Here is an 11,523-nt window from a genome sequence, read left to right as displayed (position 1 = left end):
TATGTCGGAAGGTATGAGCTTGCCTAGCTGGGAGCATAGGTTCGCAAACGGTCTGACGGCTTCCTCTTAAAAGCCGGGGGTTTAAAAGGAGTCTCTGAACCAATCAGCTCTCAGGGCTGTTGGCGCCAATTGGGCAGTCACAGGTGCCCTGAATCAGCAATCATGACACACCCTGTATTTATCGCGGATCAGGCAGACAAGGACCACAATTGCGTCACGTTAAGAAAGTTTATTTAGGGACGGGGAAACGGGAGAGAGGGTCTTGGATTGAAGAGAGATCTTGAAGTGGAGATTTGGGACTACCTTTAAGGAAAATGGCTTGAAAGATGGAACGAAGAGGAAACTGAGCAACCAGGTTGGTGAGCGCAGACAAACAGGTTCCGGGCGTAGCTTTGCAAACAATCAGACGTAGGTAGGCAGGGCTCTAAATACAGAGCTTGATTAGCTGGGAATTCAGAACAGCTGGTGGTAAACGAGAACAGACAGGTGGAACTGATCGGGGTGCAGTGATGATTCTTTTTTTTTAACTAGGACATTTTTTGTGTTGCAGAATATTAAGAGGTTGCTAACATGTTGCTTAGAATCAATCAATATTTAAATTGCTTTAACATTTATAACTTTTTTGAATAAGAGTTAACCAGCTGAGTCAATTTGTTTTCATTTATCTGAGGTAGCAGACATTATGCCCAGTTATGAGTTGAAAATGACATCAAAGATGATTAGGGCTCAGATAACAACAAATCTTACCTCACACTGCTCATGCTCGATTTATATTAGATCTGCAGCTAAAATACAAAAAGGTTAAGTCTAGAAAAAAAAATCCTTAGAGGGACCTTGTGCGATATTCAGAATCTCCTAGTGTTAAAATAATCATCTCCCAATTTCTACAGGGACCTTAATGTGAAGCTACATGATGAATCAGATTCTTGGTCTGGGTTGCCAATCGGATCACTGAGATTTTCAATAGTCCTCGGAATCGAGGAATCATACAAAACTCGTCTAGATCGGATTTTCGGTCATTGTGAATCACAACGTCACCGTTTAGTCAAAATGGAGTAGAGGAGAGATTTGGTTTTCCAAGCGATGTATTGCTCACAACTGCTTTTGATAATTTTAGGTGCTGTCTGTCGTTTCTCAAGGTTTCTTCATTTACTTCATGCTGAGGTTTTGAGTTTTTCCTTGTCTTCATGTAGGTTTTAAATCAGAGGATGGTGTAATAATAATCTGTGGTTTGCAATAATCTGTGGTCTGTGCAGCCCTCTGAGACTCCTAGTGATTAAGGGCTATACAAATAAACATGATTTGACTTGACTATATTTTTTTAAATGAATGACTTTTTACCACCAGAGGGCTTTTAATAGTACACACTGTCTTGTTAATCTTTCATGTCAAAGAGGGGGCCTCAAACTGTCCTTCCGTGGGCCTAAATTGACCCCTGGGCTGCGAGTTTAAGACACCTGGGTAAGAAATTGAAGGTATCACAAATTTTAAAAAAAATGCACCAAAGTGAAAATTCTGCTTGAAAAGCATCCTTTCACAAAAAGCTGTTTTTCTCAGAAGATTTCTCAGAGACGATTATTTTCAAGAAACTTAGCAATGTTCAACTGTTGTTTGCCAAACAATGGTAAAAGGTAGAAGCATGATTTTTTTCCCCCCGAATAAAAGATAAGGGTTCAAGTTTCCTTTGATTGGCCTATATAGCTTTAGAACTAAATTCTGTGTAGGCCTTCAAAAATGAGTCAAAACGGCAAAAATTGCCTGGCAATCGCACTTTCCATCACAAATAATTGAATGAGTTGTCAATAGTTTATTTCAATTGCTAGCCATATGTTCAAATATGTACTACAATGTGTTTCCAACCAAATTTCAAGATTTTGAATTATCTTTTTTTACTCATTTATTCACCAACAAGTGAAAAAAAAATATATAGATGGTGATAGATAGAAGTGGAGAGGTGTTGTGAAAGGATAGTGGGATTGTGGACACGTTCTTAAGGATGGGCTGGGCACCCATATGATGCGGCAGGGGTAAACCAGTGAAAGCTGTCGGGCCCTGCTGTTGAACAAAATAGTGTGTTGTGTCACCCTGACCCGAGTGACATGGCCACTTTCTGGTGTCCCATTTCATCTGAAGGGACGAAAGCATGACCGACTTGGGTGCCGAGGTGCTTAACTTGTTTGGGTGTTTGGGCAATTGGGTTGGCCATGGTCCAAAAGATTTTGTGTGTTTTTTTTGCTACTTATTTCCCTTTTATTTTCTTTGTTATTGTATGTGTGTGTCTTGCTGTCGGTCACCCCTCTTGAGGGATATGACCAAGGTAGATAGATAGATAGATAGATAGAACTTATTTATTAACTTCCTTTTTTAATGGGGGTTACATCCTCGCCTGTCCCTTATCATTTTATATATATAGACACACCGGAGCCATATCCCCCTAGTGGGAGGTGGCTAGAGTCAAGACACATTAACACATTAACATTTCGGACTCTTTCTGGAAGATTGATACAGAGGAGGGGATTCCCAGCCCCCTCGCTCAACCTAACTGGTGTGTTGGGAGTCATTAGGAGACCAAACCCCCCAATTTCAACCCCTAATGCCGAACGCCAAGCAGGGAGGCAATGAGTACCAATGTTGTAAGTCTTAGGTATGACTCGGCCGAGGCTTGAACCAGCAACCCCCCAGTCTCGGTCGGGCGCCCTACCCCCAAGGCCACCCTTATCATGGATTTTTAGTGGGGAATGCAATATAGGAAATCTTTTGTTTGTCTTTTTTTAAATTATGTATGAGGTATTCATTGAAAATGCAGTGGCAATAGGGATCTTTCCCTTTAAGTGACATCTGCAACCGTGTGGGCTACCTGCCCCCTACCTCCCCCTCCTACATCAGCGGCACCACGGAGAGCAACCTTTCACACGGCATCTTCTCAGGAAAGAATCAGTATCCCGGAAGTGCAGGTCAAGTCCTCCCCTGTGAGGTCTGACGAGTCGCCGATATTCCCCGCACCCATCTGCTCTCGCATTACTGCGGCACACCGGAGAAAAGGGGGTTGGGACTTGGGGGTCTGTCGCGGCACAGGCTTTTTCACACACTGCATTTGCATAGTTGGCTGCAAAATGCAGCTTGAGCTTTTTCTCAGGCGCCCTGAGCCGCAGCTAGCATCGATCATGAGGAGTCGGAATTAGAGAGGGAGTTCTCTAAGCTCTTTCATCAGTAACATCATTGCCATCATCATCAATCGCTTATCAGCATCATGTCTCCTCCGGCGTCGGCTGCCACTGCCAGTGAAAGCAGCAACAGCACCACTACCGTTGTGTTCGAAGAGGACGCCAGGGAGGAGGTATCTTCTCCATGCTCCTTGTTGTTTGGGGAATGCAAACCTTAAGCCAAGTGCATGTGTTCTAAATATGCGATCCTAATGTGAAAGCATTTGTCTATTCAGGGTTCATCTGGATGCTTGAAATCCTTGAGAATGCTTGAATTTTAATATTGTATTTTTATTACTTTTAAAACGTGCTTGAATTTTTTGGGCTAGGTTTGAAGCTTGGGTTTGGGCTTCAAATAAAGGTTAATGTTATTTTATTCTTCTGATATAGGGTTTAAGCTCCATGTTAGGGTTCTAAACGGAATGGAGGGTTCCAGAATAGGTTTAGAGATAGGGTTACTGTTTGAAACAGGGTTAGGGCTAGGAACTCGGATTGGAGCTCCATGTTAGGGTTCTAAACTGAATAGAGGGTTCAAAAATAGGTTCAGAGCTAGGGTTACAATTTGTAACAGGGTTAGGGCTAAGGTTACAGCTAGGGTTAGATGAAAACGCTTGGGTTTTGGCTTCAAGTTAGGGTTTTAAACCAAGTATAGGGTCCCAAAGCAAGGTTTTGGCTAGAGTTGGGGTTTGAAACTCATTCTTTTGATCATCGCTGTATTTCTTCTTGTAATGGTACTGGAAAAAATTGAATTTGCTTTGAGAGTCCCTAAAAAGTGCCTGAATTTTGCCATGAAAAGGGTGTACGAACCCTGTCTTTCGGACATAATAAACCTGCACTGCATTAGAAATAATATATACAACACACCTGACATATTAGGAATAATTTAATCACCGTTTCTCAACTGGTGGATCGGGATCTAAAAGTTTTGAGTTAGTGGGCTAGCCTTGGAAAACATTTTCAGGAAGAAGACAAAATGGAGGGTCGACTACACTCTTTAACAGTAGATGGAGATCTTTCCTACTGGTTCAGTCAATTGGCGCGTTTTAGAAGGACCACAAAACCTAATTTTGGGGGATTTTGTTGGATCTATTTTTTTCCTGCCTGTAATAATGTGTCCCAAGAAAGTTAGTGATAAGGGGAAGGAAAAGTGCGAGACAGTGACAACAAAGATCAAGTCATAGTTGTAAACTATTGCGAAATACGAAAATGGTGACCTTTTTTCAAAGTGCCATTGGCCTTTGTCCTGGCAAAGTAATGCTTAAAGAAGAAACAATTACACAGTAGATGGCAATATTGACGTACTCGATTTCCTCTTCCTGTTCTGTCAATTAGCGCTGTACCAAATCTTTTAAAGGGGGACCACATCTCAATTTATTGTGATTTTGTTTGTTTTATTTCCCTTTCATGCCAATAATAACGGATCTCAAAAAAATTAGTGATAAGGGAAAGGAAAAGTGAAAAACAGTGATAACAACGATCGAGTCATAGAAGTAAACTTGCGAAATACGAAAATGGTTTTCAATGGGTCGCGGCCTTGGTCCTGGAAAAATAAGGCTAAAAGAAGAAAAAATGGAAGGTAGATGCCAATAATGTCCTGCTCGATCTCCTCTTCCTGTTCGGTCAATTGACGTCATCACATCTTTTTTGAGAGGGACCACATCTCATTTTATCGTGATTTTGTATGTTTTATTTCCATTTTCTGCCTATCATAATGGATCCAAAGAAAGTTAGTGATAAAGGAATGGAAAGGTGGAAAAAACAATAGTCGAAGAAAATGTTTACAAAATACGAATATATTGTATGATTGTCTGCAATTGAAGCGCTACCGGAAGGTACAGTACTATTTCTGTGGTTTACATTATTTTGTATGGTACACACAAGTACTCGATGAAATTGGAATCATGTGCACATCTAATAGAAAAGGGGAATTTTTGAAACCAGGACACTAAGTACTATTCAAATCTGATAAGCAAAAAAAAGAAAGCTAGGTAGAATTTTGTTTATTTTTGTGTATTTTATTTTAAATGGCTTTGTCTATACATAACAGTGTAGCTCCCAAAGATTGTTGTCATTGTTTTGAAATGTGATCCCCAAAAAAGCACACATTGACTTCATGTTAACAATTCTCATGATAAAACATACACTGATCAAAGTAAATATCTCTAAAGACTTCTTTCATGCGTTTGCATTTGGACTATTATTTATGGATTTTTTATAATATGACTTGCTGCAAACGACAATTATTTTCACAACTGTAACATATGTGACATGTGTTTATGATTCGGAAACCATATGGATGCCCTGCAAAATTTTTGCATTCTTATTGAATAAAAAAATCTTGAATAGAGTAATCATTTGTAAAACAAAAAAACAAATACATAAACAAAACAGATAGTGCCCTGTTCTCTGGTGTTAATTTATTGTTGAGTAGTTAATTCTAAAATAAATAAATAAATAAATACACCTTAAATAAACATTACTAAACATTTTTCTTGGGTTATTTTCGAAACACGACTTCAAACAGCTCTCTGAAGAAGGAGGAAGTAAGATAACGGGCAGCACAAATACATTACAAAAACTCAAGGTTGGATAGATGCACAAATCTAACTGGGCACGACGCAGGTGTCAAGGGCTCAGAGAAGTAGCACGGATGGGGAGAAATGTCTCTGATCTGACGCTGGGGATCTCTTCGTGCTGTCTTTATATGCAGGGGCATATTGAGCGCGGTGTGCACTTAATTAGTTAATTAGTCTCTTAGTGCCCTCTGGAGGGTATTAGCTTGCTGGGTCCTCACAACAAATAAAAGTCCTGTCAAACTCCCATTTAATGCCCTACCATCAAGCTAAGCTTTAAAGACATACATTTATTTGCATGCACTTTTTGCATGGTTTGTATGTTTCACGCCTCCAGATTTCAAAGATTGCATTATTTTCTCTTCCTCTGCAGCAAAAACCCCTCAAGCAATCGTTGAGCAAGTCTCTATGCCGAGAGAGTTTTTGGAAATGCCTTATCCTCTCCATACTCATGTACGGCTGCATGGCAGCCATGGTTTGGTGTCACGTGACCGAGGTGACCCGCCTCAACTTTGACAGTGCATTCAAAGGGAAATCCATGATGTACCACGACAGTCCCTGTTCTGACGGCTACATTTACATTCCTCTCGCCCTGCTGGGCATGCTCTACCTGGTCTACCTCGTGGAATGCTGGCACTGCCATGTGCAGAATGAGCTTCAGCACAAGACGGATGTGGATGGCATCTATGAGCGAATCCAGAGGATGCAGCAGGCAAAACCTTGCATTTGGTGGAAAGCCATCAGTTACCACTACGTGCGCCGCACCAGGCAGGTCACTCGCTACCGCAACGGCGACGCCTACACCAGCACCCAAGTTTACCACGAACGGGTCAACACTCACGTGGCAGAAGCAGAATTTGATTACGGGCACTGTGGGGTCAAAGACGTCTCGAAGCAGCTGCTCAGCCTGGAGAAAGCGTCCCTCACCAAGATGCGCTTCACAAAGTGTTTCAGCTTCGCCAACGTTGAGTCTGAGAATTCGTACCTCACGCAACGAGCGAGGTTCTTCACCGACAACGAAGGCCTGGACGACTACATGGAAGCCAGGGAGGGCATGCATCTAAAAAACATCGAACTGAAGGAATACATCATGGCCCTGTCTGACCCGGAGCACTACCCTTGGTATCTATCCCATTACGTCTTCTGGGTGGCCTCCTTCCTCACATTTTCATGGCCTCTGCGGGTGTTCACCGAGTACCGCACCGCATACGTGCACTATCGCGTGGAGAAACTCTTCGGTCACGATTACATTCCAGTGACACCGTGCGAGGACCGGCCTTACTGGAGACGCATCCCTCGCGTCAACACCATTGACAGCACAGAACTGGAATGGCACATTCGCTCCAACCAGCAGCTGGTCCCCAGTTATTCCGAGGCGGGCTTGATGGACCTGGCTCAGCGCCCTTCCGGTTTCAGTGGTGTCCGCCAGAATTGCGAACGCTGCCACAGGGCCATCAGTTGTTCCTCTGTGTTCTCAAGGAGCGCCCTAAGCATCTGCACGGGCGCGAGCTCCCGGATCCCCTTCAGCGCCAGCCGCTTCTCCTTGGCCCGGCGCTATGGCTCGCAAAGGAGCTGCTTCTGGAGGAGTGGGAGCTTGGATGATCAGGAAAGCCCCAGCGAGAATACCCGCTGCCTGTCAGAACGCCTCACAACGGATGAAGAGGGACCCCCGGACTACGACGACGCGCTATGCTACCCAGTACTTATCGTCCACTGCAGCGAAAACTGCCATAATCACAGGTCCTTCCACAGAAACGGATCATGTGTGGAGACGTCGCTATGACTGTGTAAAATCAAAGATCTGTAGCATACAAACACTTGCCGCTGCATGTGACATACACAAACAAATGCCTAAATCCTGAATGTGTGAAACAGCAAAGCAATAACTGTGAGGAGGAAAAAGACTGTTAACATTGCATATCATTGCCATTGTTTTTAACCTCTCAATCTGTAAACAGCTGGACCCAGAAAAATGGAGACCTCCAAAAGTTCATTCATTCATTATCTACACCGCTTATCCTCAGTAGGGTCGCGGGGGTGCTGGAGCCTATTCCAGCTGTCTTCGGGTAGTTGGCAAGGGACACCCTGAACTGGTTGCCAGCCAGTCGCAGGACACACAGGGACCGACAACACACTCGCTCATTTCTACCTAGGGACGAATCTTACTTCCTCCTTCTTCAGAGAGCTGTTTGAAGTCGTGTTTCGAAAACAACCAATTAACCTGACATGCATGGAATGTGGGAAGAAACCATTGGAAGCACGGGGAGAACATGCAAACGCCACACAGTAAGGCTGGTAGTTGGATTTGAACCTATGACCTTAGAACTGTGCTGTGGACGCGCTAACCACTGCGCTGCCGTGCTGCCACCTCCAAAGGTTAACATTTGAAATATATGGAAGAAAGGCATCATTGGTAACCTGTTAGTGAAAACGTTTTATGAAATTCTTCATCTATAACTACAATACTAAATTGTAAAATTCCAAGTATAATTGTTTTAATGAAAGGTGAAAATAGTCTGTTCCACTGATATATATTAAGAGAATGAAATCTTTGAATATCTATGCCATACTCAATACAAGCTGTAATTTTCTATTTTTTTCTTTTTAAGGGTTGTCCAATCTGTTAGCTATAAATTATATTTTATCAATCTTATTTCATATTTAAAAAAAATGATTTACCTGCAAAATATTTTTCACACTTATGTTTTTTTGTATTAACAGAAAATAATTATTCAAAGAAATCTGATGTTATTAACAACAGTGATCGTTCTTTAAATGAAGAAATTTTAAATATAAATGCCATCTGCAGTATTAGTTAAATTTGTCCATTACAATTATTGTTTTAAATTTTGGGGGATAAAATTGGGCGCCATGGCAACCGTGACATTATATTTCACTGTAAAAAAATCTTCACCCGCAGATCATTTAGCTCAATTGATTTTTTTAGGTGTGCAAATGATTAAAATGAATCAAATAATAATAAGAATTATAACAAGAACAACCACAATAAGGATGATGATGATGATGATAATTATTATTAAAATATCTTCAAATAAAAAGAAACCCAAAAACAACTAAAACCTAATATTGTAGAATTTATCTATCGGCAGATTTTATTTTCTGTCTATTATTGTTGTTATTAAAAAATATTTTTAAATAAAATAAGAATACAGTACTTGAAACAGAATAAAATAGTTTGTTTGAACTTTTATTCTTTTTATATATTGTAAAAACAACAAAAAGACACTACTGAAGTAAAGAGTGCCGTTTATAAAATCCTAATATTGTTCTTTTAATCAAAACTTGAAAGAAAAGCTCTAGATGAGTCAAACACAAGTTTCCCAAAACCTTATGAGACATACCTCATCACACATTTAAAGCATCTTTTGTGTTGATATCAGATCAATATTGGGACACCCCCCTGCCTTATTCTGAAGAGTTTTTTTCAAGTAGAATGCTAGTCCAAAGATTATAATATGATTTGTTTCCCCCGTGTATTCCATGCAGACTTATTTTGTATTGGAATTTCATAGATTTATAATTTAGTAGACATCAAAGTAAGGAAAGAGGACATTGATGGATTTTGAACTGGCAAGGAGAACAGGACAGAACCATACCCTCAGCTAAGAAATTCCAACTTGTTCTGAAGGCTCTCCCCTGAGCCTTTTATTTTGATTAAATCTCCTAGGTTACAAAAGCCGATCCGTCCTAAAAGGGTGTGGTATCAGAGAACAGCAACATTATTGGCCAATAGTGACAATGATGTAAACGGCTGAGTAAAAGGGATGTACCTCACCTCTAACAATCGTTCTAGATACCTCTGATATACATTACAAGTGCCCCAGACACATCATCCGACCATTTTGAATCAACACTGTACGAGCGTGTGGATCATATATGCGTTGTTTGTGATCCAAAGAAGGCCCACCTATATCAGGTTGTTGTCTGCCTCGCGTTCTGATTACCCGAAAACAAGTGCTGTTGGATGTATAAATTTCAAGCCTTTACAAGCACTTCACCTACATTTTTTTTAAACGCGGCACTGCTTAGATTTTTTCAGAACAGGTCTGTGGGCACCTCAGCTGACCTCAGGGGGGCACCCTGGTGTCATGTGGTCATCTTTCAAACATCTGCACTCCGTGTGCATCATAAAGGCCTAATACACCAACGTATCGATTATGTAGCTTTACAAAAATAGGACTTGATGCAAACGTTACATCTCTGTTATTGTATACATTTTTTTTCCTACTCTCTCAAGTCGAGTTTCCCAAAAATGCAAATATATTAAGCGCACTTTTGTTTACAGTCGATAGACCATAAACATTTTATAATATCTGTTTTTGTATAAAATATAACGGGTGTAAGTAGTGATGCAAATATTTTGTGTTTGGTGTAGTCAAACCAGTATTATGCACTTGAAAATGACTAGGAATTGTACTGAAGATGAATGTCGTTATAAATTCACTTATACTGTATGTAACACCCGTACACTGTTGCCAATCCCTTGAGAGGAACGAAAAACAGGTTAAAGGGACAATGTGTAATATTCAACCAGTAGATGTCGCTTTATTGTGTAGTGCATCTGAAAAAAGGGCTACAAAGCTCATGGACGAATACAAACTGCATAGAAACATTGTTGCCTATTATTTAATCAGCACAGATATTTCTAACGGGTGATTTTTTTTACCACTAGGAGTCACTGAAAAAAACGCAATGTCCCTTTAAAGACCAACACGTCAGTTAGCAACGTTGTTACTATTTTTAACCCTTTCCAGGAGTCTAAAAAGGGACAGTGTGGAATATTTGACTATATTTTACCTTAATCCTCAAATAAATATAGATATATTTTAATCAAATGATTATTTTACCACTAGGAGGCGCTAAATAATACACAATGTCCCTTTAGGATCTGTTGTTCCAATCCATCATACATAAAGCAAATTTGTCACTTGTAAATTATAATCGTTGTGGTGACATTCAAAATGGCTGTAAATGTGACTATATTTAAAAAAGATATGTAAGCAATTTTATCTTATGCTGGAAAAAAGGTTTCTGCAATAAATGTTACTGCAACCCATATGTGTTTTTGATTTTTTTGGCCAGCCCTTTGCAAAGAAAGAAAAGTAAGGAAAAAAGGAATTAAAAAAACAAAAAGGGGAAAGGTGAACAAAGTTAAGAAAAAAGGAAGAAAAAGGAAAAAATAAGAAAAACGAGGAAAATGGAAAAAGAAAAAGGGGAAAGGAGAAAACAAATGTGAAAAAGGGGAAAAATGCAAAGGGGAAAAAGAATAAAAGGAAAAAGAAGAAAATGAGCAAAAACAAAAGAAAAAGGGAAAAAGAAAGAAACAACGGAAAAGGGAGACAAAAAAGAAAAAAGAAAGGGGGATATAGAAAAAAAAGAATACAAGAAAAGAAAAAATGAGAAAAATAAAAAAATAAAAAGGGGAAAACAAATAAAAGGGAAAGGGAAGAACAAAGGGGAAAGGGAAAGAAAAAGGGGTAGAAAGAAAAATTAGAGAAAGCTAAATGAGAGAAAAAAGTGGAAACGAAAGACAAGAAGGAAGAATAACGAAAGAAGGAAAGAAGAAGATTAACAGGCTTTGGGTACTCGTATCAACAAGATGGCTGACAATGATGTCAATTCCCTTCACTTTTGAGTACTTAAAAATACACCTTTATAAGATAGTTCATTCATTTTTCCTTATAATTCAAATCAATATTGTTTACTTTCAATTCATGAGGTTTTAG

The 11,523-nt window shown here is 40.0% G+C and overlaps 1 protein-coding gene across 2 annotated transcripts; it reads left to right on the top strand.

The window, feature by feature from the left end:
• The first annotated feature begins 101 nt into the window (after nt 1-101).
• tmem151bb (transmembrane protein 151Bb) lies at nt 102-10,853 on the top strand. 2 transcript variants are annotated; one of them, XM_088354937.1, is made up of 2 exons: nt 102-355; nt 6,150-10,853. In XM_088354937.1, exon 2 carries the CDS (start codon nt 6,228-6,230, stop codon nt 7,557-7,559), a length of 1,332 nt encoding a protein of 443 aa, XP_088211063.1. In that variant the 5' UTR covers nt 102-355; nt 6,150-6,227; the 3' UTR covers nt 7,560-10,853. The 2 variants fall into 2 exon arrangements, with proteins under 2 accessions (XP_088211063.1, XP_088211062.1); XM_088354936.1 differs by lacking the exon at nt 102-355 and adding an exon at nt 2,901-3,337.
• The last annotated feature ends 670 nt before the right edge of the window (nt 10,854-11,523 follow it).

This window comes from Urocampus carinirostris, chromosome 15 (genome assembly GCF_059441175.1).
Source record: "Urocampus carinirostris isolate Australia breed hairy pipefish chromosome 15, RoL_Ucar_1.0, whole genome shotgun sequence".
Taxonomy (NCBI): domain Eukaryota; kingdom Metazoa; phylum Chordata; class Actinopteri; order Syngnathiformes; family Syngnathidae; genus Urocampus; species Urocampus carinirostris.
This window is presented reverse-complemented; position numbering and strand designations above follow the sequence as displayed.